We start from the raw sequence: 27358 nt of genomic DNA, 5'->3' as shown, positions 1-27358 counted from the left end.
AAGGCCTGCAGTACCGCAGCGCGCCGTGCTGCAGCGTGTGGCGCTGCGGCACGTTGCACTGCGATATTCAGTTGCAGCGCCCCAAGAGGGATGCGGGGCGCCTCGAGCAGCGCCCCGCTTCCGTTTGGGGCGCTGAAACTGAATTTCCGGCTGGCGCAAGCGGCTCCGTCCGGAGCGGTAATTCCGACGCCCAGGCGAGCTTGCGCCACCGAATTTCTAGGCCATTACATTAAAATACAAGCTTAAAACGTAACTGTTTCCCCTCCAAATGCTTTCTGTAGAAAAATGGTCAAAAAATCCCACAGTGTGGCAAATACACTTTAAAAGTAGGAGCTGAGGGACTTGGGGGGTTAAAATATAAAATCTTTGAAATTGGGCACATTAATAAAATTGTTGAATAAAGAGCATTTTTTAAAATTCATTCACGAGATGTGGGCATCGCCAGCAAGGCCAGCGTTTATTGCCCATCCTTAATTGCCCTTGAGAAGGTGGTGCTGAGCCACTGAGTGGCAGAGGGCAGTTAAGAGTCAACCACATTGCTGTGGGTCTGGAGTCACATATAGGCCAGGTAAGGATGGCAAATTTCCTTCCTTAAAGGACATTATGGATTTTTAGCTTTTTACTCCAGATTCATTTAATTGAATTTAAATTCCCCAGCTGCCGTGGTGGGATTTGAACTCACGTCTCCGGATCATTAGTCCAGGCCTCTGGATTACTAGTCCAGTAACATAACCACTATGCTACTGTACCCCAGGATCCTAGGTTGTATAAATAGGCACACAGAGTAAGAAAGCAAGAAGTAATGATACAAATCAATGAATGGGCAATAAAATATTGTCCAGCTTTGGGTAGCCTTCTTTACACATGATGTCAAGGGCATGGAAAGGGTACCGAAAATAAGAGGCTTTAGCTATGAGAGACTGGAGAAACTGGGGCTCTTTTCACCAGAATTTAAGAGGCGAAAAAAAGACAGACTTGGATTTATATACAGTAGCACATTTCACAATCTCAGGACATCCCAAAGCGCTTTAGAGCCAATGAAGTACTTTTGAAGTGTAGAAACTGTTGTAATGTAGGAAACGCGGCAGCTAATTTGCACACAGCAAGCTCCCACAAACAGCAAATGCGATAATGACCAGACAAACTGCTTTAATGATGTTGATTGAGGGATAAATATTGGCCAGGGCACACACAGAGATCTGACAGAGTTGTTCAAAATGATGAGGGTTTTGATAATGTAAAGGGGGGGGGGGGAAAGAGGAGAGAGTATTTCCGCTGGTGGGTGAGTTGGTGAATAGAGGGCATTGGTTTAAGATTATCACCAATAAACAAAGAAAGAGATTAGGAATTATCATTTTTAACGCAGTGGGTTGTTAGGACAGGGAATGCCCTATAAGAGACAATGGTCGAAGCAGTACCCATAATTGCTTTTAAAAGGGAAGTATATATAAATATATAATAAAAAAATTAAAAGGGCAAGGGAAAATTGGACAAAATGGAAAGCTGATTGAGGGAATACTTGTATTACAATTGTCAGATCAGTGCAATGCAGTGCACTTCTCACCAATGCTGCAGTTATAACATAAATGCACTCTATATCTGGCGTTAGGGCCTGACTGGGTACTAGATCAAAGCAGAGTGAGACTTTGAGGAGGGAGTCCTTTCCCCCTTTGCTTCATTATCAGTTCAGCCCTTTATACCCAATTTACATTCCACAAGACGAAACCACATTCCTCGGACACTAAGCGTAGCCTGAACGCCCAATCAGATAACCGGCAGAGGCACAATAGGCCACATGGGCTCCTCCTGTGCCGCAAGGTGCTATGATTCTAAGAGGAGGGAACGGAAAGCTGGAGAATGTCAGACCTGCAGTAAAAACCTACTAGTTTATGGCTGAATCCACCTTAACAGCAATGGATTGCACAGCACAGAACGAGGGGAGGGGGAGATTTCCTGAATTATGCATTCCAAATCCCAAATGGGGTTCAGTGGAGGGTGGTATTTATAAAGAAGTAAAAGTCTTATGTGACACGCTGTCATACATATAGCAAAAACACAAGTCATCTGAACCCTCCAGTTATGTTACAGCCGCTAATCACTCCCAGCTATTCAATATTTATATCCCATCCAAATTCACTCCCATTAAATTTCAGTCTTTAAATCATTCCCATAGCCACTACTTGACACACAAATTATCTGAATTCTTCAATTAGATTACAGCTCGTAACTCATTCCCAGGTACCCACTGCTCTTTGTATGTGAACTATTTTCATTTACTTTTCATACTAAGTAGAATAAAGTAGACGCTACATGGTTTATGTGCTCAATTATACGTGAAATGCTTTTGTAGTCGGTAATGTTTAAACTTTTATATGAATTGTTACTAATGCACACAATACACTTTTAATACTCCCCATTATGTCACATTATCTTTCCCTCTCTGTAGATAGTCACCATCTTAAAATTCCAACTGGTACATGAGTTATTAGATGTACTGAGTTGTTTTAGTCACAATTGTTTTCCTCAAGACTTGAAGCCACTACAGGAAACTCTCGTATAAACGGCGCCTAAATATCCGGAATTCTCTATTAACCGGCAAAATTCATACTCTGAAAACAACACCTCAATAACCGGCAATGTTGCCGAGTCCGAGTCTCCCGCGGTGGCCGAGTTAGTCAGTGGGGGTAGTTCTCCAAACTGCCACTACTCGGCTTTTTGGCGCTGTCGGAAATCCGAACACCTCAATAGCAGGAGTCTGACTCTAAAAAGGCAAGAGTCCACTAAGCATGCAGACATCTGGGACATGTTTAAGAAAGCTTCCAAAAGAGTTGAAGCAGTGGAAGTGCCTGAAGAATCTGTTGAAGTGCATGATCCTGATGACCCAGCTGACATGGATATTCCTGATGACCCAGCTGACTTGGAATAAGTGTACGGTAGCACGACTGACCTGCTGAGTTTTTCCAGCATTTTCTGTTGTTATTTTGGAATAAGTGCACAGTCAACTACAGTACTGTATACAGTCGTTTAATTACTTAACAGTAAAACAAAATGTATACAGTAAAGAGTTATGGATTACCCTCAACTGGCAGTACTGTACTTAATCAAGCATCTTCCACCATCCATTTAACACAACATTCTGTAGCCGAGTACCCAATTACTGTATACTGCACATTTCTTGATTTTTTAAATTTTTGTTTGTTAAAAATAGCCTCAGTATTTAACCCTCTCAGTCATCCGGAATTTTTAATCAACCGGCACCATCCTGGTCCCGTCGGTGCCAGATACCAAAGAGTTTCCTGTATTAACATTTGGCTCCAAACCAAAGACCAAAATTCGGAATACGTTTGGACGTACGGCATCACGCACTGCTTAAATGTCACAATTGCAGCATTGAACTCCATTCCAAAGAACTAAAGCAACACAGGACTTATGATGGGATCCCACCATGTGATAAATCTGTAGTTGTGTAACACTGAAGTCACATCACACCCCACTTGACTCCTGTTCGGTGCCACTTCCCTCAATCACATTCCTGGTCACACCTCCCTAAACGTCATTCAAAAAGGGTTTCTGCCAGTGATGGATCGGTATCTGAACACACACTTACCTTAAAACAGTTCTCATCTGACATGAGCTGCTCAGCCTTGCGCTGGTAGTTGCTTTCGATAACCGCTCGGGAGGATATGGTTGCCAGGGAACCTCCAGTGGCACAGTTATTACTCTCTGCTAGGTACAGATCGGTCACCTGTATACAGATTTCATCGCTCACAATATGCTGCAGCTGTAACGAGCAAAAACACAAAAAGCAGGGAACAGGTTAGTGATTCGAATACATCTTTTGATTTGAGGTCACGTTGGAAATTTAAGGGCTAGGTGAGCAATCCATCTCAGCGCAAGTCAAGCTGAGCAACCAATTCATTCCAGGGAGGTTTATAAAGAGACTGGTGTTAAATGGTGGCACCATGGCACAATGCACTGAAAGCCCCAGTGCACAACAGAGGGTGGGTGAAATGTCCACACCTGCACATTCCCAATCTGAGACATGCCACTGCTGGGAGGACCTGGGCAGAAGTCAGGTCAATCCCTACAAAGAAGGGCCACCCAGGCTACTTTTAACCTTCTAGAAGGGTATTGGTCAACTGGTATGTAACATGAGGAGACTCAAGGGGAGAATACACCTTTAAAGAAAAAGGTCATTGGGTGATTCATGTCCATACTTTCAACTACTGATAACTGTAGAAATGCTAATCCACAGCAAACTCATACTGACAGCGATTAATAGATTTCTACTGCCAGTCCCATAGTTTCCAACGGAATATCGTATAAAGAGCATCACAAGACATACCACAGGCAACGTTCAACCTTCCAATAAAGGAATTTCATAGAATCATAAAAATTTACGACACAGAAGGAGGCCATTCGACCCATCGTGTCCGTGCCAGCCGAAAAAGAGCACTCCAGCCTAATCCCACTTTCCAGCTCTTGGTCCGTAGCCCTGTAGATTACGGCACTTCGAGTGCATATCCAAGTACTTTTTAAATGCAATGAGGGTTTCTGCCTCTTTCAGGCAGTGAGTTCCAGACCCCCAGCACCCTCTGGGTGAAAAAAGTTCTCCTCAACTCCCCTCTAATCCTTCTACCCATTACTTTAAATCTGTGCCCCTTCATTTTCATGTTGAGTTTTATCCCTCCCCACTCTTGCAGACGCCCCAACAAAACGAACACTAAAATCCTACGCAATAGAGTTCACTGAAGTTTAGGATTTTATTTTTTGCCCTTTGTTAAGTCTGTGTGTTCTAGTTATTGTTAATAAGAATCACTGCACACAGACCACAAGAGTAAATTCAACAGGACTTTACTAGTCGGAGGTCAGGCTGAACTGCCCAATAAATCATTACACAGCACTTATATACCGGTGTGGTCACCACCGGTATTACAGTATACAGCAGCCAAGATAAAGTAGTGCATCTCTTAAAATAGTTCTCTTAAAGGTGGAACGGTTACATACACCACAATCCTCCCTTTTTAGCTTAACAGTATATATTCCCCATTAAACATAACATAACATATATACACAACTTCATGTAAAAACAGTTCACAGATTCAGTCTCTGAGGAGGCCTCCTGATCCGAGACGGATAACGCCTTTCAGGGGTCTCTGGTTCTCGTTGCTGGGGTGACTCATCTAGTTGATCCCCTATGGATAGGACATCATCATCAGGTACATTCACTTCTGAGGTAGATGCTTCAGGTTCACTAACTTCCTCCACGGTTGTCTCTGTCGTAACCATGGGCTCGACCCTTGTTCTCGATCCCACCAGTTGGTCAGCATGACGTCGCATTACATTTTCACCAACATCTACCGTGTACATCAGGGGTCCTTGTCTGGCCCGAATTGTTCCAGATTGCCATTTCTCATTTTTATAGTCCCTGACTAACACCGGTTGTCCTATTTCAAAACTCCGAGTGGGCTTGTTATTGATATGCTGGAACTGTTTGTTTTCGACTTCCCTCCGCACATTTGGTTTTAACAAGTCCAACCTGGACCGCAACCTCCTGTTATAGAACATCATGGCAGGACTTTGGTTTGTTGTTGCATGGGTGGCGTTTCGATATGCCAGTAGGAAATTGTCCACCTTGTGTTGCAGTGGAATCTGATCTTCGCTCATGGCCTTTATTGCCTTTTTGAACGTCTGTACAAACCTCTCGGCCAGCCCATTCGTAGCTGGATGATATGGGGCAGAGGTATAATGTTTCACCCCATTCTTCTTCAGGAATTTCTGGAATTCCTCTGACACGAACTGTGGTCCGTTGTCTGAACATATTTGCTCTGGCAATCCATTTCTTGCAAATATCGTTCTTAGCACCGCGATCGTCTTCTCCGAGGTAGTGGTAGTCATTTTAATCACTTCTGGCCATTTAGAATGTGCGTCCACTGCAATTAAAAACATGGAATCCATGAATGGACCAGCAAAGTCAATATGTACACGTTGCCATGGGGTTGAAGGCCATTCCCATGGATGCAGCGGTGCAATTGGAGGTGCATTTTGGACTTTCTGGCACCCTGAGCAGCTTTTCGTCAGATCCTCTATCTGTTGGTCGATACCCGGCCACCACACATAAGCCCTAGCAAGGCTTTTCATCTTGACTCCCCCCAGATGACCTTCATGTAGTTCTTTTAGAACTCTCTCTCTTAACTTAGGAGGGATAATCACCCTTGTTCCATACATCAATGTTCCCTGACAGATGGACAGCTGTTCTCGTCTTGCTGAGAATGCCGGTAACAGTGGATCACCATGGGCTGGCCATCCCTTTACTGTCAATTCGTAGACCCGGGACAGTGTCGGGTCATTCCTAGTCTCCCTTTCAATATTTGCATTGGTGACAGGTAAACATCTGATGATGGTCGAGTGAAATAACTCCACCGGGTCGACCGTCGGTGCCTCCTCCTCAGTAGGTAGTGGCAGGCGCGACAGCCCATCAGCATTACCATGCTGCTTTGTACATTTGAATTCTATCTGATATTGATGTGCCCCTAGGAAAAGGGACCATCTCTGGAGCCTCTGTGCTGTCATCACCGAAACACCCTTCTTAAGGTTAAAAATGGATACCAACGGCTGGTGGTCTTGTCAGCAGTGTAAACTTCTGGCCCTGCAGGTAATGATTAAACTTCTTTACTCCCCACACAAGGCTGAGAGCCTCCCTATCTATCTGAGCATAGTTGCGCTCAGCGGAGGTCAATGATCTGGATGCAAATGCGACTGGCCTTTCCAAGCCATTTGGCAACTTGTGTGAGAGTACTGCTCCAATACCATAAGGAGAAGCATCACAAGCTAAACGAATAGGTAGCGTTGGGTTGAAGTGAGCCAACACTTCCTCTGAGGTGATCAATGCCTTGCTTTTGCGAAAGGCCATCTTACAGTCCTCGCTCCACTTCCATGGTACTTCTTTCTGCAAAAGAGCGTTCAGCGGGTGCAGCACCGTGGATAGATTTGGCAGAAACTTATGGTAATAGTTAATCAACCCTAGGAATGACCTCAACTGGGATACATTTTCCGGAGCGGGAGCCTTCACAACAGCTTCGATCTTGTCAGGTGACTTGTGCAGCCCCTCCTGGTCAATGACATGACCACAGTACGAGATCCGTTTCTGAAAGAACTCACATTTCTGGCGATTAACTCGAAGTCCATATTCCTTCAATCTGGTGAGCACCCGTTTCAAATTTGCAAGGTGTTCCTCATCGTCATCTCCTGTAATCAGGATATCGTCCAAGTAACATTGAGTGCTTGGAATTCCCTGTAATACCTGCTCCATGGCCCTCTGCCAAATTGCTGGAGCCGAAGCCACTCCAAAAACCAGTCTATTATATCGATACAAGCCTCTGTGCGTGTTGATTGTGAGATATTGGCACGACTCTTCCTCAACTTCCATCTGTAAGTACGCTTGCGCCAGGTCTATCTTGGTGAAGTGTTTCCCGCCAGACAATGAAGCAAAGATATCCTCAATCCGCGGAAGCGGATATTGCACCGTGTGAAGCACCGGATTAACCGTGATCTTGAAGTCTCCACAGATGCGGACCTTCCCCGGTTCCCCTGGCTTGTTACTCGATGAACGCTTCATGACGGGAACAATGGGCGTGGCCCACTCACTCCAGTCCACCTTAGACAGTACTCCTGAACGTTCTAGCCCTTCCAGCTCAGCTTGCACAGCAGGTCGTATCGCATAAGGTACCGGTCTGGCTTTGAAAAATTTTGGGTTTGCATGTTCTGCAATCTGGATTTTTGCCTTAATTCCTCTCAGTGTTCCCAGTCCCTGTTGGAACACCTCTTTAGCCTCATCCAATATTCTGGACAATCGTTCAGGTTTGACATCTTTTTTTCCGGAATCTACCGTTATTGCTTTTAGGGAGTGCCAGTCCATATTTATTTTCCTGATCCACTCCCGTCCCAGAAGTGGTGGACCTCCCTCAGGTAGTACATATAAGTCCATTCCTTGGTGTTCTTTGCCCTTGTGTACCACCTTGACTTTTATCTTTCCGATGGGGTATACTCTTTGCCCCGTGTATGTCTGCAATACTATCTCCGTATCCCGTAGGGGAATATGTGTGAATAACCTTTTGTAATCTTGCTTATTCATGACCGTCAACGCCGATCCGGTGTCCAATTCCATCTTCACTTGGACTCCTGCTATCTGAAGTGTGACCCAGATAGTTTGTAGGTCAGCTTCCTTACTCACATTGTGAATTCTCAGACTACCCAGTTCCTTGCTGTTGGGAGTCTGAATCCGAATTCTGTTCATCCGAACTCTTCTCAGCCACCTTATGTACCTTTCTGCACTTTTCCTGCGGTGACTTTTTGTTGCTGGTCGTCTTTCCTGACCGGCATACTTTAGCTATGTGACCAAGCTTGCCACATTTTCTACATTCCTGATTTTTAAACCAGCATTGGTTCTGATCGTGTGTTGTCTTTCCACAACGATAACATTTCGCTGTACCCAAAGCCATTTGATCTACGCTGAGTACCGCTGCCTTCAGCTGCATTTCCGCAGTGCCTCTCGCTGCGGCTTCGTGCGATGCTGCAATAGTGACAGCCTTATCAAGTGTAAGATCATTCTCTTCAAGCAGCCGCTTTTGTGTTCCTTCTTTCGACAATCCACACACGAATTTGTCTCTCAGTGCCTCTGTCAGTCTTTCCCCAAACTGACAGTATTTCGCTAGCTTACGCAGTTCAATTAAATACTCCGCGTTGCTTTCCTCTTTCAGTTGCGTTCTCGCATAAAATTTAAATCGTTCCGCTAACATCAGCGGTGTGGGGTTCAAATGATTTCTCAGGACAGCAACAATATTAGCGAAAGCCTGATCCGCCGGTTTAGCTGGTGATAGAAGATGCTTCAATAGCCCGTATGTCTTCGCACCCATTGAGTTTAGTAAGGTTAGTGCTTTATCTTCATCTGATATTTTGTTTGCCTTACAATAAATCTCTATGCGTTCTACATACGTGGCCCAATCTTCAACATCGGGATCGAAATCGTTGATGTTACCACGCTTAGGCATCCTCGCAATCTTCTTGAGAAACAAAAATAAATTTTTCTTTTATTTTTTTTTTCAAAATGGCGGTTTCCCGCGCTTGTCTTCTTCCCCCGCCTACGAAAATGGCGGCTTCCCGCGTTTGCCTTTCTCCCCCACTGGCTGTAATGGCGATTGCCGTATTGCTGCGTTTGCCCTCCCCAGCGGTTCTCAAATCGTGCCTCCCAGCCCCTCTTGCAGTCCGGTCCTTTCCCCCGGCTGCGGCCGAGTTCTCCGCGGTTTTTTAAAAATTTTATCCCGCGCCTCGTGGCCTCAGTAGCTGCCCGGCCTTTTTCCCCGGTCGTGGTCGAGCTCTCTCTCGACGCTGTTGCGTCTCCCAGCCCGCTTGCAGCCCGGTCTTTTACACCGGCTGCGTTTGCATTCACCGCGGCTCCCGTGCCTTACGCTGCCCCAGTCTCAGCGCCTCTGGCCCCGACTTCTGTCCGGCTCTTTTCCCCGGCCGTGGTCGAGTTCTCCGCCCTTATATCCTCCGTTTTTCCCTCCCCTACTTCACAGCCAACGTGGCCGACTTGCTGCTCGTCGCTGATCGGCTTACCCACCACCGTGATAGAAGGGATGATCACTGCCTGTTGCTGATAGAAGGCTTCGTGTCAGGATTCTTCCTTGCTCTTCAGACCCGAGTCTTTTCTCAGCAGGATGATGAGGGCGGATGCCTCTTCTCGATGCCCGTTAAACTGCCTTGGATATATCTCTGCCGCAGGGTAAGATCGTCATCGTCGCCACTGTTAAGTCTGTGTGTTCTAGTTATTGTTAATAAGAATCACTGCACACAGACCACAAGAGTAAATTCAACAGGACTTTACTAGTCGGAGGTCAGGCTGAACTGCCCAATAAATCATTACACAGCACTTATATACCGGTGTGGTCACCACCGGTATTACAGTATACAGCAGCCAAGATAAAGTAGTGCATCTCTTAAAATAGTTCTCTTAAAGGTGGAACGGTTACATACACCACACCCTTTAAATATTAAAAGAAATTGATGCAACATAGGTGGATTTTAGCATTCCTGTCTGAACAATGGAGACTACTGACCAAATAATAAGTTCTAAAGTAAAAGCTGCAAATGGGAAAACCAGGCAACACTTGCCAGGGCACAAGTTCAGATAACTAGGTCTGTTCACAGTTCAGTTCAGAACGTTCCTCTGTTGAGATAGGGGCAGTCAAACTGTCTGCTCCCAGACCTCCGACAGTGGTGCTGCTGAATCAATAGCCTGCCCCACTGAGTGACTGGGATCAGGAACCAGACAGGTAAAGGAATCAGAAACAAAACCACAGAAGGCAGTAGAGGCCAATACATTAAATATATTCAAGAAGGAGTTGGATATATTTCTTAAGGCTAAAGGGATCAAGGGGTTTGGGGAGAAAGCAGGGACAGGGTACTGAATTTGGATGATCAACCATGATTGCATTGAATGGCGGAGCAGGCTCGAGGGGCCGAATGGCCTACTGGTGCTCCTATCTTCTATGTTTCTATGTAAAACCTGGTTTACAACTAACGTTCCCGTTAAGCCGGCCGCACAGCAGTCTGGAAGTCCCGCGCAGGCTGCTCACCAGCTTTTCAACGCAAGAAACCGCGCATGTGCGAAACTTTGAGGGAAACTTTTAGGTGCCCCTAAAAAATTAGAGGGAATATTGTTCACAACAACTTCTAAGAAATTAAAAACAGAAGAAAAGTCATGGTTGAGAAAAGGCCATTCCCGCCAGATACTTATCCCACGAGTAGCCCAATGCCACAGCCTAACGTACGGTACAGCAATACGGTGTGCCATCGTGCAACAGGGCCACGTGATTTTCACTTCCCCAGGGAATCACCTAATAGCCACGTTCCCGGGCACTCGCTGCACTCAACAAAAGAGCTCCCGATAACATCAATATTGAAATCCTTCAACATTGAAACTTATTGTCTATGGCAGGAGTATCCAAGCCTTTGGTCATTGTTGAGTAATACCTTGAAGACTTGCTGGTCGCATAAAAAATTCAAATCAACGTTCCATTAATTTGTATGCATCTCAAATTGTGCATGCCAACAACTTTTGACGTTCTGATTGAGGGTTTATCGACCAACAGTGCCAAGAACCTCCAGGCCCATGAAGTTCAAACAGTGAGCAAAAAAATAAGACAAAATTGCCGAAGTTTTATGGTCCAGAGGAGTATGTGGCCCACAGGCAGTCGTTTTAATAACTCTATGGCATTGAATTTAAAGCAATCACTTTTTAAAAATACTGTTATAGAACAATACCAGCGACAATAAAATATTTGCACTGGTGCAGCATCGTAAAAGACAATTCAAATAAGTTTTCCAGAGCTGGCAGAACTACAACCCTTTACTAAAGTTCCTAAATTTCCAGCAGGCAAGGTGATCCCCATCCCACCAAGTACTGAGTACTTAGAGCAGGACAAAAAGCAAGTAAGACAGTAAGACACAACATTGAGGGAAAAAGAACTCTGTGCCCCCGCCGAAGGGGACAGCTACTGTACCACCAATATACAGGAAACTTTCGATTTACCGGCACCTAAATAACCGGAAATCTCGGTTAACTGGCAAAATTCAGGAGTAGGTTCAGGTAACTTTTATTACTTGCCTTCCTCCATCTGTTGCTGTGCAAGGGTGTGGCTGTAGCTGTTGCTAAGCTACAGAGACGCTTGGAACTTGTGGCCATTGTTCTGAACCTGTTGCTAAGCAGCAGGGTTTGTTGCTTTATACGGAGCTCTCAGCTCCGTATCTTTTACTATAGCTTTCAGTTATCCGGAATTTTTGATGAACCGGCACCACGTCGGGCCCGTCCGTGCCGGATAAAAAAAAGTTTCCTGTACTTGAGGCGACAATAGCACAGATCTGGTTTAACTGATTTAACAAATCTCTTAAGGAAGGTCAGCTTATAAGAACATAAGAAATAGGAGCAGGAGTAGGCCATTTGGCCCTTTGAACCTGCTCCGCCATTCAATAAGATCATGGCTGATCTTCTACCTCATCTCCACTTTCCTGCACTATCCCCATATCACTTGGTTTCCTTAATATCCAAAAATCTATCGATCTCTGTCTTGAATATACTCAATGACTGAGCCTCCACAGCCCTCTGGGGTAGAGAATTCCAAAGATTCACCACCCTCCGAGTGAAGAAATTTCTCATCTCAGTCCTAAATGGCTGACCCCTTATTCTGAGACTGTGACCTCCTGGTTCTAGACTCCCCAGCCAGGGGAAACATCCTCCCTGCATCTACCCTGTCAAGCCCTGTAAGAATTTTGTATGTTTCAATGAGATCACCTTTCATTCTTCTAAACTCTAGAGAATATCGGCCTAGTCTACTCAATCAACAATAGACCCATCCCAGGAATCAGTCTGGTGAACCTTCGTTGCACTCCCTCTAAGGCAGGCGTTTCTGTTGCATTCCCATATTGATCCAGCTGGACTATATTAGCTAACCGCCAAGTAGCCCTGCTGAGCATTGCAACCTACACAACCATACATCAATATTTTAATGAATAGAAACCAAGTTAATATTAATGCTGTTACAATATGCACTAGGAATTAAAGGAGTAACTCAATTGGTTGTTGTCTGTACAACGCCAGATTATGGGCTGCACTGCCCAGCGGCACTAAAAACAGTTTCTTCATTTATTGCATATAGAATTTTGAGGAAATTATTCACAAACTACTTCAGAAATGTAGCTGGTGCAATCTCTCAAAGAAAGTCATCTCTACAGGATCATTCCTCTCATTTTCCCCCAACTCTTAATTTTTCTCCCTTTCTTCAGATGCCTCAACTCTACGGCTGCTGGCATTGTCACTTGCTCACTGACGGTTAGGAGTTGTCCAGGATGAGACTGCCTCCGATTCTCCCTTCTTTCCTGTGGAGAAGTGCTTACCCTGCGCCCAATAGGCAGGGCCACTTTTAAAACACTTCAGAGACCCCTGATTTCTAGCCTTGGTCTTAATTTTGCACATTTTCCACAGCCGTTAGCTACATGGTGTGCCTGCTCCATCAGGGTAGTGCACATCACACATTGCAAACACCTGCACCAATTCCTGTCCATCCTTCACCTCTGCTCCCTAAAGCATTGATTTCAAAAATTCCTTTTCAAGTCCCTTTGTAACTTGCCTCCACCTTACCTCCAAACCTCTTCCAACCCTCTGTTCCTCTGCGTCTGGAGTACAATGCACCTCCCCTCCCTCTGCTGCACCACTGGCGCTAGAGCCTTAAACCATCACTCAGGATTTCTCTTCCTAAACATCTCCGCATCGCCACGTCTCTCCTAAACTTCAAAAACCTTCTCAAGACCCACATGCTTGACCAGTCAACCCACTCCCATCGCCCTAACTTATCCAATTTCTGCTTGGTGCCCAATCAGCCCCTGTGTCTCATAGCGAGAGGGTTTGAGTACAGGAACAAGGATGTCTTGCTGCAGTTGTACAGGGCCTTGGTGAGACCACACCTTGAGTATTGTGTGCAGTTTTGGTCTCCTTACCTAAGAAAGGATGTTCTTGCCATAGAGGGAGTGCAGTGAAGATTCACCAGACTGATACCTGGGCTGGCAGGAATGACGTATGAGGAGAGATTGGGTCGATTGGGCTTATACTCGCTGGAGTTTAGAAGAATGAGAGGGGATCTCATTGAAACTTATAAAATTCTAACAGGACTAGACAGACTAGATGCAGGAAGGATGTTCCCGATGGCGGAGGAGTCCAGAACCAGGGGTCACAGTCTAAGGATAAGGGGTAAGCCATTTAGGACTGAGATGAGGAGGAATTTCTTCACCCAGAGAGTGGTGAACCTGTGGAATTCTCTACCACAGAAGGCAGTAGAGGCCAATTCATTAAATATATTCAAGAAGGAGTTAGATATATTTCTTAAGACTAAAGGGATCAAGGGATATGGGGAGAAGGCAGGGACAGGGTACTGAATTTGGATGATCAGCCATGATCGCATTTAATGGCGGAACAGGCTCGAGGGGCCGAATGGCCTACTCCTGCTCCTATCTTCTATGTTTCTATGTGACGCTCCTTGGGTCGCTGTGTTACATTAGCCGTGCTATACAAGTGTAACACATGTCCCTTCTAAATAAAGCAAACAACTGCTGGACTTTTTCCAGGTTTAATTTGTAGGGTCCTCCCAACATCCACACCGGGATATTTTATTTGGGAAGGGACTAGAGGGGATAGAAACATCCGATCAGGTGAAATTCAGATCACAGCTTAGTAAGGAATGGCAGAGTTCCGATTGACGGCATCTTACCTGCCTGACTATACTCTGGATGAGTTTATCCATTGTAAAAGCGATGAATGCATGAATAGTAAACATTTCCCGAAGTGTGTCCTCATACTGGGAGGCGTCCATGTTGCCATCCAGAAGGTTCCGCACCATATCAAGGAACGCTGGGTAATAGTCTTCCACATCAATATCCACTGAAATTTGACAAAACAACAGGTTACAGCGCCGACCCTTGCACACACATAAAGCAATTCTCATCACAAATCGTCCCTTGCGCATAGGCCCAAAGCACCAGCTACATGCAGCTCAAAATAAACAGGTCGCACAAATATACGAAGCACAGCCTCTCAGTGCCACTGCCACACGGAAAGCTCAGCCTCTCGCGCCAGTCTCACGCCCGGAGAAAGCACCATTCTTCACATCAGACGCACACAGCGGCTCACACAAGGCGCATTACCCCGCCCAGAGTATTCGAAAATTGCAATTGAAAGGGCAGCGCCAACAGATTCAATCGTAACTTTCAAAAGGGAACTGGATATAAACTTATAAAGGAAAAATTTGTGGGGCTATGGGGAACGAGCAGTGGAGTGGGACTAATTGGATACCAAAGTTTGGGACTAATTGGATACCATTTCAAGCAACTGGCACAAGCACGATGGGCCGAATGGCCTCCTTCTGTGCTGTGTGATTCTATGTCAAAAGCTAATGCAATCACTATTCTCCTTTATGATGTCTATCATAGACCACAGTAAATGATTTAAATGAATCATTCCAAAGGAGATGATTTCCTAGGAAATCAAACACGAGTAATAAGTCAAAATGTCACAAGACTATAATGATCCTAGTTGTACTGTGACAACCTAGGTTCCCACTCGTCATTCAGTTACCACCGCCCCCACCCCCCCCCCCCCCCCAATGTTTCAGTATTTATTGGTAGCGGTTCCAGGTACCTGTCCATTAATCTGAAATCTCTCACACAACTTTGCCAATATCATTAAAGTTCTATTCTATTCACTCGTGTCAAACCCAACACAGAATGTGGAGTTCAAAGTTTAGAAGATTAAACTTGCACGACTGTGGTTTTATAGGCTGATATTAATAGCTTTACAGGGCTATAGTTAAGACAACAAACCTAGTCACTCCCTCTGTAAAGACACTGGCCATATTTTGTTGGTCAGTCTTTATACTACAGCAGTGCAGGTAGTAAAGAAACGTTCCTGGATTTTCCCAATGCTCTTCACGTAGAACGAATTGCATTGTGTAATTGTTACTGTTGTTGTGTGGGTAGATCCCAAACAGCAACGCGATGGATGACCAGTCTGTTTTCAGTGGTGCTGCTGGTTGAAGGAGGGAATTTGCCAGGATACTGGGAGAACTCCCTGCTCTTCTCGGAATAGTGCCGTAGGATCATGAACATCCACCTGAACCAGCAGAACAAGCAGACACTTTGATGCCTTATCCGAAGGATGGCATCTTCGACAATGCAATATTCAGTGCTGCACTTCAGTAGCAGCTTGAGATTATGTGCTCACGTCCTGCAGCAGTGGGACTTCAACCTACAACCTTCTGACTCAAAGGCGAGAGTGCTACCACGGAGCCACACCTGACACTAGCAGGTTGTCCTCCCGCCACAACTTTATTCCTGCTGTTTACTAGAAAGTCCTAGACTTTGAGTCATAATCTTACAGATACTGCGTGGAGACGCTCCCCAGTACTGTCACGTTACCAGAAGTGCTACTACAGTACTAAATATCCACATGCTAGAGTAAGAAAAAAAATGTGCAAAATAAAATTCAAAATGAATCGCAGTTTACTGCAGATCACAATTACTTTACAACAGATTTCATATAGGCAGTGTGCCAGTTCACCTACAGTCAGAATAAATCTGTGCATTGGAGGATGCTGCGGTTTCAAACACTATGTTCAGTGCTCTGCACAAGACACTCAGACATTAGGATAGAGTCAGCACCACCATTACAAATTCAGGTCTGCCATACAGTTCCTTCTCGGGTTCAGTGGTGTCACTCGCCCCTGTTAGCAGTCCGAGTGCCTTACTTTTATGGGACTTGACTCACACTGGCCTGTATCTATTTCCACGATAACGGGACCCAGTGTGACATGAACCAGACATTGGTATCTTTCATAGTGGTGTTTCTTAAATCTCACCGAGAACAGACTGAGCAAGCACTTGCCAGATACGAATTGATAAGCTGCTTTATTTCACAGTAAGGTGAACATCAGTTATGATTGGACTCACTTAATTCTATCAATACAACTTATCTTCTTCATATGACACAAATGAATAAACAAGGCACCCTTCCCCACATCAGTGGGTCATCTTACTTGACTTAAACAAGCTAACTTCTAGCTGTCTTTCGATCTTACTCTCAACAAAAACTCTTAGGGGGAAAAGTTCGGTTGCTTTGCGCTTCCCGTTAGCGCCCGAAGAGGGCGCAAAGCAACTAGCGCCTGGGTGCGGCGCCACCAACACCTCCCGCGAAATTCAGCAGGAGGTTAGCGGCGGTGGTAACCATTGGCGTCCCACGGTGCTGCACCGGCAGCGATGTCGTCATCGCCGTGTGCAGCACCCCGACCGCGATCTTCGGTAGCGCCCCCTGACTTACCGCCGGACGCTATGTCCGACGGGGTCAGGGGGCCTACCTGAGGCCGGGGCGGTGCTAGTTAAAGGCGAGGTGCCGGGCGACCATTTTTGTTGCTGGCCGCCTGCCAGCACCTGCCTCTGCTGCCGCCCCAGGCCTCCTGACCAGTGCCCCCCCACCCCACAGAGTGCCGGCTGAGCTCTGTGAGCCCGGCACTTCTCCTGAGTGCCGGGCCCTTTTGCCGTCACTCCGATCCCGCTAGGCCCAGCTGGGCCCCGGGTCACGCTGCGCAAGGCCCCTCCCCTTTAAGAAGGGGAGGAAGGCCTGCAATACCATGTCACGTAGTGCCGCGATATTCCCTCGCAACGCCCCAAGAGGGAGGCGGGGCGCTTCCAGTAGCCCCCCACTTCCCTCTTGGGGCGCTACAACTCAATTTCGGCTGCGGGGGTGCTAATTTACTCGGGGAGCTAAAAGTTAACGCCCCAAAGGGGGCGCGACTCAATTTTCCCCCCCAGTATGCCTATGTCGGGTCTCTGTGTTTAATCCCATGCTACTCCACAAAACATGAGTAGCATTACTGGATTTATTGGTGACCATCTTAAGGCACCTCGCCTTTAACTAGCATCACATTTAAAACAGGTGGGCTGACGGCCCAACCTTCAAACTGTTACTTCATTCCACACCAGATCATTGGGATCCTGTACAGCCCGGCTAGCCTGAGCTAATTATCATTTCTAGAGGGATAGAACTGAAAAGCAGGGAAGTTATGTTAAACTTTTATACAACCTTAGTTGAGAGTACTGTGCACAGGTCTGATCTCCATAATTTAAACAGGATATAGAGGCACTGGAGAGGGTGCAACAAAGATTGACATGGATGATACCATAACTGAAGTTATAACTATCAGGAAAGGCTGAACAGGCTAGGGATCTTTTCTCCAGGAAGGAGAAGACTGAGTGGTGACCTGATAGAGATCTTGAAGATTATGAAAGGGTTTGATTGGGTAGACGTAGAGAAAATGTTTCCACTTGTTGGGTGGGGGATGATCCAAAATTAGGGGTTATGAATAGAAGATGGTCACCAATAAATCCAGTAAGGAATTCAGGAGAAACTTCTTTACCCAGAGAGTGGTGAGAAAGTGGAACTCGCTACCACAGGGAGTAGTTGAGGCGAATAGTATAGATGCATTTAAGGGGAAGCTAGATAAACACATGAGGGAGAAGGGAATAGAAGGTTATGCTGATATGGTTAGATGTAGTAGGGTGGGAGGAAGCTCGTGTGGAGCCAGCATTGACCAGTTGGGCTGAATGGCCTGTGTTTGTGCTGTACATTATATGTAATCTCTCTCAGTTCATTGGCTGATCGGGGTCAAAGACTTTCCAACACAATGGGTGTGAGGTATTGTCCGATTATTGAGGCAAGCTAACAAACGGCTTACTGTTTAGTCTTTGAAGAAATAAACTTTCATTGGTAAATCAACCACCTAGGTATTTTTTTTATATTGAACTTGCGGGAATACCCTTTGTTGTAAAAGCCCAACGTTAAAATGAAGTCTTTTTCCAAATCATTACTGTGAAAACACTGTCAAAAGTTGCTGAAACATGACAATCATAAAGTAACATCTGAAAGGTTTCTCTTTTTTTAAAAACAAGATTCTGTCAAGAGAGTACTGAATTAATTGAAGCTGCCGGCACCTCAGGATTAAGTACAACGGAATCAAATGTGAAGTGGAGCACTGCAGCACAAAGGCAGTTACAATTCAGTATCAACTGAGTGGGCAGGACGGCCATTCTGAGAAACCGAAAGGTCACACTGGAAACCTACATGGTGTTTTGAGGCATCTAACCGGTTAGATACAGATCAGGCTACACTGGGTTTATCTAACCAGTGTCATATCTAGTCCCGGGAGTCCTTAATGCTGACACTGGGTGTAAAAATGACATTTTAAAAGTGCTCCAATCATTCATCACTTTCACCGACACAAAATACATCACAAAGATCCGGTCAGACCGTCACATTCAGTGCGTTAGCGGCAGGAAAATTAAGTAGCTGCATTTATTATTTCCCAATAGGGAAAGCCCACTCCAATCCCCGTGTATACTCACTCGGTTCCTTTAGCCGGAGCAGAAGAGCAGGACTGTCAGTTTTGTCTCGCTTTCCTGTCAGCATCTCGCGCTCCCTCTCTCTGCACTCCTCCTCAATCTGCTTCTCCGCCTGGTTGTAGATCTTCAGGAGTCGCGAGCACAGGATCTGGTGAAGCCGGATGAAGATGTACCAGTTATTGTTCACAAAGAACAGGTTGTACACGTCCTCCAAGCCCCGCAGCTTCTGCGCTCCCGTGCTGCTGAACATCAGCTTCGGCTTGGACGGGCTGCCGCCGATGCCATTGTGCTTTTTGGTTGCCCCCGTGCTCTCGTCAATGTCCATCTCCTCATCCTCCTCGTCCTCTTTCTCGTCCTCCACGTCCGACAGCTCGCCGCGCTGAGCAAACAACAGATCGGGGATGAAGTGATAAATTATCTGTTTGATTTTGTATTTATCTTCCTTCTGTATCCCAGCCTGCCGCTTAACGTGATGAATGATGAGAGAGGCTGCGTCCTCCATGATCTGCTTGTCCTCGTAAACAAAGGTTAAGTGAGAACCTGATGGCACATGTGCATGATCTTCAGATGCCTGTTCTTGTCGCTAAACAGCCGCAGATAAACAGAAGAGGCAACATTAGGCATAAATTTATAAAAGCACAATAAAACCTTTTCAATATCTACGGTTAGTAGAGCTGATGTTTAATGCATTTCCAATTTTGTTGATGGATTGATGCACTGTTAATTTTTATAGAAAGAAATAACTTGCATTTATAGCATCTTTCACAACCTCAGGACATCCCAAAGCGCTTCACAGCCAATGAAGTACTTTTGAAGTGTAGTCACTGTTGTAATGTAGAGAAATGCGGCAGCCAATTTCCACACAAGATCCCACAGTCAGCAATGAGATAATGATCAGATCATCTGTTTTTAGTGATGTTGGTTGTGGGCTAACTATTAGACAGGACACCGGGGAGAACGCCCCTGCTCTTCTTCAAAAAAGCAGATGGGTCCTCGCTTTAGCATCTCACTCGAAAGACGGCACGTCCAACAGTGCAGGAATCCCTCAGTACAGCACTGGAGTGGCAGCCTAGCATTGTGTGCTCAAGTCTCTGGAGTGTGACTTGAAACCACAACCTTCTGACTCAGAGGCCAGAGTGCTGCCCACTGAGCCACGGCTGACAATATAGATATTTGAATTGATGCAATTTTGTAATAGATTTCTTATGCTCTTATATATGAATCAACTAAATTGGAAGTCTTGTGAAAATAACTGGATTCAGAAAAGTTTTACAGTTGCGAACAAAGGAGGGTTTGACTTGAATTTGTTACAGTCGCAACGGTATTGGCCCACTTGTAAAACAAATCATTAAATCTCACTTGCGATCACTCTGAACTAAAACTGTATAAGGAGACACCTGTCACCTTGTGCACCTGCAAAACTAATACAGGGTGCAGTTTCTTTCTGCACGTGGTGATCAGGATCAATGATGCACAAACTGCACAAATGCCCATCACGAGCCAGGAATGAAAACTATCCCAAACTCATGTTTGTGACGGGCACACTTAGCAGACACTGGTGAGCAACATCAACAGGACACAAACACGCAAGTGAAACTATCAGTCAGGATCTAGAGAGAAAATATTTGCTGAGCAATTTTACACAGCAAGTGCCTAAGCCTCGGGCAGTCCCTCCCTGCAGGATACGGCCTAGATCAAGAATATTTAAGGAACAGCAGGCATGAAATCTCTGTGGCACGGCACACCAAAGCAAGCACCCTAATGTTCCACCACACCAATCAGTGCAGACTTAGGAATCCTGATGGTTACTGACGTGAATCAGTCATTCATGAAAGAAAGACTTATGAAATAATACTGAGTGGCCTGCGGGTGGTGATGTCCAGGGAGAGTATAAATACTCGGGCACGGGCCCAGCTTGCGCAGGACATTCTTAACAGGAACTAGTGAAGGACACAACTAGACCTCCATGTTGTAAAGCAGTTGATTAAAAGCTTTGTTTAACGCTTAGACCAAGTGCCTAGTAGTTTTCTTATGTCAGTTACTAAGCAATTAAGAGAAAACTTCATAAATCTGTGCATGTCATAAGCTGAGGCACTGGGGGGAAAAAATCACAGCCACTTTCTTTTTTAAATCAAAGAATGCGCAAAAATCACATGCTTCGCTCCTCCCACTGAAAGTTCCCTGTTCCTCTTTCACTGACTTATCCCATTCTGCCACTCCCAGTTCCCACCTGCTGCAGCTGCTCCGGGAGACCGAACTCTACTGCATGCTGTGAGCAGGAACTCAGTCTTTTTGAGCAGCATCAGCTAGGAGCGGCAGTAAGGAGTATGCTTGGAGAGAGGTGGGGAAGAGAGATGGGGAGCACGGCAACACCATGAACTGGAGTGAAGGGGGAAGAGAGAGGCCTCATGAACTGGAAAGGGAGGGAGATTAATGACGAGAGAGAGGCCTAATACATTTCCGCAACAGCCAGCAATTTCTGGGCAAAATGAGAGAAAAATCCCTGACGGTTGTAGTCACAATCTTCCAGTAAGCTTGGGCGTAACCAAGCAAAACTGGGTCATGCTTCTCAGTGAATGATCAGCCCAAGAATCAAATCGATTAGGAACATTAATGTTGAGGTCAAAACAATCGTAGACAATAAATGATTTCTACATGCCCCCCCACCACCATTAGTAAGCAATGGGGTCCCTCCCCACTGCACCTTGAAATCACCACTCACAAAGTAGGAAGCACCTCCCGCCCCACCCCCCCGCCAGAAAAAAAGCTAACACCAGTTGCAAGTACACTATACCTCATCATATATGCTCTCTATCTCATTGAGCAAACTTTTGGAGCGCAGAGTTTTTGTGTCGTTTTGTTTGAAGTTGATTCCCTGATGATCAAGAGACTTCAGGTAGTACTTCTCGTTCTGCTCTCTCCAAATCTTATTGAAACCTCTTTGTGCTTCTCGCCATTCTTCCTCCTTTGCTTTTAATCTAACGAGACAAAGCAAATAAATGCTAAAGATTCCAAGTTACAATTCATAACCACCTTAAATCAACAATGTGTATGTGTGAATGAGACAGGAGCAAAGAGAACAAGAGGGGCAAATTAAAAAGTAACTTCGATAAAATGATGAGATGGGAAATTTTGGACATTGTTGGAATCTCAAAATTAATACACCATGATCCTCCAGGAACCAGTTCACAATCACAAGACTGCTAACAGAGGGATACAGGGAAAACTGGAGAGAGTCACACAGCTCCCAACAGCCAATTTCAGAGTGGCACTAGTGGTAGCACTTTGCTGACCTGATTAAAGAGGGGGAGCTAAGAAAGAGAACTGAATTAAAGGGGACATTTTTAAGACCGGTCTGAGAGTTAAAGTTCAACAGTTCATTAATGCCATGTTTTGTCCATCTTCATGTTCAAAATTATTTTTTGAAGGGTAGTCTGTTTCAGAATCAGTACCTAGCACACTATGATTAGCCCCTCCAAGTTTACTTCGCTGTTCTCACTCTTCTCTGCTGAAGATGATGACTGTTAGTGTCCATGGAACTATACCCCATGGGCACTAACAGCTCTCTCATACCTCACCCAGGTGGCCATTCTTCATGTGCGAGTCTGGACAAGGAGTGACAGTGGGCTTTTTGACCACTTCAGCCCTGTTTTCACTTCACAAACACAAGCCCTCTCTGGCCAATTCTTCCCAGGGAGGTCAATGCATAACGATCAGGAGTGGAAACCACAGAGCACTTTCTTCCTTCTGCCTGGAGGGTGGCGAGGCTACTTACAGTACAGTATTCCCCCATCACTTCCTCAACTGGAACTGGTAGCCTCAGCATAAAAATTGAGCTGGAGATCATCTGCTCTATATAACTGAGTACACACTATATCCTAGAAATTACTGTTGACAATTATCAGCAACTAAATGCTTAATGTGTTTGCAGGACATGCCGATGTTTGCTATGTTAACACACGTGTTCACCCATTTATTTTAGATGGGTCAGCGCTTGCATTACAATAGCAGACAGGAATGTGATACGAACCCGTCAATATTGCCAACAGCAATTTCTAGGCTCAAGGCATTTATGCATGGAGATAAACTAGCGTCTCTTAATTTAATACAGTATAGAAACTGTTGCAAAGATATCTGTAGTAATTTTATCTTATGCAACTACCATGACAAATATATACAATGCTGATATATATTAAAACAATTGTTTCCTTAAAAGATTTCAATATACAGGAAACTTTGTGCTATCCGGCACCGACGGGACCGAGCTGTTGCCGTCCCATCAAAACTGCCGGACACACCAGCGCTAATGTTGAAACATACGGAGATTTTGAGCTCCGTATCTGGCAACAAACCCTGTTGCTTAGCTTCTAAACAGTCGGCCGTACCTTGCAAGCGTCTCTGTAGCTTAGCAACAGCTTCAGCGAGACCTTGCAGAGCCTGACTGGTGGAAAAAAAGCAACGAAAAGAAAAAAAAACTAACAAAACGGCTCCTGATTTTTGCCGGTGGCTCGAGCATTCCGGACAGTTAACCTCCAGATAAACCAAAGTTTCCTGTATAGTACATTTAAAACACTTTTATAATAGAGCCAGAATAAATCTACCTTTTCAGCACAATGGGAACTGCTACTGCAGGGTTCTTTTTCAGGCCGTCAAGAATGTCCGCAGCCTTGTCTGCATATATCCTCTGAATGGCCTTACGGTGAATGACTTCTGAAGTGCCTCCAAGGGTGTTATCCAAACGGAATTTAGCCTGGTCCTCCGCTGACATTCGCGACAGCTTCTTCTGAACAGTCTCCAGGACACGGATCGTTGCTAGGTTCGTTTCCAAGACAACGTCGAGCTGTGCCAAAAAATCCAAGAACAGGCAACTTGGTTTTTTTCCCCCCCAAATTGCAGCCAGCGAAGTTTTCAATTTCTAAGTAAGGAAAGCTAAGGAACTTTTGAAATACAAAGTCAAACGTCAAATTTTCAACGTTAATTTTTCATCGGAGACCAGCTGCACGGGTACACCACAGCATCGTACGACCCACGTGATGGGTTACTGGGATAGAATGCTTAGTGGGACAGGAAGGGTGTGGAGAAATTTTGTTTAAAAGTGGAGCTCAAATAAGGGTGTCTTGCCCAACAACAACTTGTATTTATATAGCACCTTGAACACAGCAAAATGTCCTACGGCGCTTCACAAGAGCGCTATCAATCAAAATTTGACACTGTGTCACAGGAGGAGATATCAGGACAGATGACCAAAAGCTTGGTCAAAGAGGTTAGTTTTAAGGAGCATCTTAAAGGAAGAGAGGTAGAGATGCGGCGAGGTTTAGGGGGGGAATTCCAGAGTTTAGGGCCTCGGCAGCTAAAAGCACGGCTGCCAATGGTGGAGCGGTTAAAATCAGGGATGCGATGCGCAAGAGGCCAGAATTGGAGGAGCGCACAGATCTCGAAGGCTTGTAGGGTTGGAGGAAGTTACAGAGATATGGAGGGTCAAGGCCATGGAGGGATTTGAAAACAAGGGTGAGAATTTTTAAATTGAGGCGCTGCCGGACCGGGAGCCAATGTAGGTCAGCGAGTACGGGGGTGATGGGTGAACGGGACTTGGTGCGAGTTATGACATGGGCACGCAGTTATTATGCAGGGTGGAAAATGGAAAAATCAACAACAAAAAAAGAAAAATACAGTCTCCAAGTAGCTAGTTACAGAGTGACGTTAGAAGAGGTCTGTGCTCACTCTGCAAGGGAATGTGTGTGTGGTGAACACACTGGGAACTGAAGTGGGGGGAGGTAGGAGGAAAACAAATCATATTTTCCTTTGTTAAAATAAATTCTATCTTTTCATTACTGAATTAAAGAGATAAAAATATCACAGTAATAATAATGTAAAAGGGAATTAAATTTTAATGGACGGGAGTATGGAAGCAAATTTTTTGAAGAATTATAGCTGGAGTATTGGGTCAAAATATCTGGGAAATGGCCCAGGTACAATATCAACTGATTATTTCAATTCTAATCCTGAAATTACACACAATCCAGAATGTGTGAGTTATGAATAGTAAGTAGTCAAAGCACAGCAATTACACCTGATCCTGATACAATAACATCAGAGTGTGTAACAGAAGATACTCCTCATGGGTCACCCATCAGGTCCTAAACAGTGAAACCTAACCCAGCATCCGTGAGTTGTGCTTCACATCGGCAAATACAGCTTCAAGTCTAAATATTGCAGCCTGAATGCGTGCAACTCACTATCTGCACTGTGGATTTTCAGTTCAATCTGTGTACAACAGAAATAACTAAAGCTCAAGTTTCAGCATTAAGAAGCCAGTCACTAACCATTACATGCATTTCATAGGAATATTAGGAACAGGAGGCTATTCAGTCCCTCGAGCCTGCTCTGCCATTCAATTCAATCATGACTGATCTGCAACTCAACTCCATTTACCCACCGTAGCTCCATATCCCTAGTTACCCCTTACCCAACAAAAATCTATCGATCTCAGTCAGAGCACCCACAGCCTTTTGAGGGAAGAGAGTTCCAGATTTCCACTACCCTTTGTGTGAAAAATTGCTTCTTGATTTTGCACCTAAATGACCCAGCTCTAATTTTAAGATTATGTCCAACGTTTCCTATAAGCTGCGCGGCTCTCTGCCGGTCCTGCACGGCCCAGGACCGGCTTTATCCAATGTAAAGTTGTGCACGTCGTAAAACTGTGAATGGGCCACACAGACCCTTAAAGGGGCCGCGTACACAAAAAAATTAAGAGGGAACATTGCTTATGTCCCCTTGTTCTTGATTCCTCCACCAGAGGAAATAGTTTCTCCGTATCTACCCTATCGAATCCTTTTTCACATTTTAAACATCTCGATAAGATCACCCCTCAATCTCCTATACTCAACACTCCCCTCAACACCAAATGCGCTGAATTCAAGTAACAAATGGTGTGCAGCATGTGCACCAGGTCTCAGATCAGTCATGGACCCGCTATTTAATTCTAACTGAACAAACAGGAAGAAAAGTTGTGGCACAGAAACGTTACTCATCTTCAAAGAGTTAATCAGCTAATGGCAAATGAAGTGTGCATGGTTATCATGGACCAGAAGGCTAGCTGCCCATGAGGCAAGCCAGGGCACGAACCTCTGGTTAATGACTGGCTATTAGATTGGCATCATTTCTCAGATTCTATTTTGTTTTCTGTTGCTGCCTGGGATGTTGTTTTTTTTAATGTCAACGGCTCAATGCAGAAAGAAAACGGAATCAACGAGTAAAGCACACAAATGCAGAGCTTTACGGCAATTGCTCACCAATCGGAATCTTCTTTATACAAGATTTATTTCAACAATGTGTAGATTCGGAAGTGGGCACTAGGTGGCTCAGTGGTTTATATCTTGCAGTTCAAACCCATCATTAATATCCACTAGCTGCACTGTAATGGGTAACGTACTCGCAAAAACCCAGTGGCCATTTCATGGTGTGGGGTGCGAGTGTGTGTGTCCACATGTCTGTTCTGCAGGTCAACTTACCTCAAACCTCTCATCTTCACACCTGTAAATGTGCTCTTCATACTGTGTTTTCTTTGAGCTGACAAAGGTAGAGTCCTCAGACCAGGAGGGGAAGGACACCCACGTATCATTCAGAACCTGTAGTCAAAGTATCAGTAATAGTTCATCAAGGAGATAAAGAAGCATAGTCAATGGCCATGCATATGCTGGCAGTGTCTCGGTGTGTGATGAGGCCCAATGCAAACAGTGAAACTCGTCACCGATAAAACCTTCAAAAACATGTATGAATCAGGAGTTTCACTTGTTTGTTTTGAGTTTGTGCTAATATTTTGCAATGATAAATTGTGCGCGGACTGCAACGTTAACCATCTCATTTCAGCAGAACGTTATTCTCTTTTTGTGTTCAGTGACTAGACTCGTGCAACCATTGATCATCTAGTGGCTAGTACAGGTAGACTATCCTTTATCCGAAAACCTCGGGACCAGCCGTGTTTCGGTTTTCGGAAAATTTCGGATTTCGGATGGTATTTTATAAGACTGGGAAATTTGTCGGGGGTGGGTCGGCGGGGGGGTCGGGGTCGGCGGGGGTCTGCGGCGGGGGTCGGCGGGGGGTCGCGCGCACGACTTACACTGACCCTCTGCTCAGCGTAAGTCGGCGGGGGTCGGGTTCGGCGGGGGGGGTCGGCGGGGGGTCGTGCGCCACTCTGGTCATGTCATGCGCACGACTTACGCTGAACGAAAAAACCTTCGGTTTTTAGAGGGTTTCGGTTTTCGGAAGTTCGGATAAAAGGTAGTCTACCTGTAGTAGGAAATGTTACGGCAACAAAGTTATCTGGAAGTGTATTAATAGTCTACACCAGCAATTCTCA

At 45.3% G+C, this 27358-nt stretch overlaps 1 protein-coding gene across 7 annotated transcripts in view; it reads right to left on the bottom strand.

The window, feature by feature from the left end:
• Positions 1 to 27358, bottom strand: part of sin3aa (SIN3 transcription regulator family member Aa) — a 170023-nt gene that overhangs the window by 28099 nt on the left and 114566 nt on the right. For all 7 annotated transcript variants that reach the window (XM_085972155.1, XM_085972159.1, XM_085972157.1 and 4 more), the window contains 6 exons: positions 26511 to 26627; positions 23601 to 23839; positions 21794 to 21977; positions 19003 to 19582; positions 14322 to 14491; positions 3608 to 3781 (listed from right to left, as the gene is read on the bottom strand). In XM_085972155.1, the coding sequence (XP_085828281.1) occupies positions 3608 to 3781; positions 14322 to 14491; positions 19003 to 19582; positions 21794 to 21977; positions 23601 to 23839; positions 26511 to 26627 (1464 nt within the window). The remainder of the gene's footprint in view (positions 1 to 3607; positions 3782 to 14321; positions 14492 to 19002; positions 19583 to 21793; positions 21978 to 23600; positions 23840 to 26510; positions 26628 to 27358) is intronic.

Source organism: Somniosus microcephalus, chromosome 32 (genome assembly GCF_052327205.1).
Source record: "Somniosus microcephalus isolate GS21.2 chromosome 32, FLI_Smic_1.0, whole genome shotgun sequence".
NCBI classification, from domain to species: Eukaryota; Metazoa; Chordata; class Chondrichthyes; order Squaliformes; family Somniosidae; genus Somniosus; species Somniosus microcephalus.
Note: the sequence above shows the minus strand (reverse complement) of the source record. Positions and strands in the feature narration are given on the sequence as shown.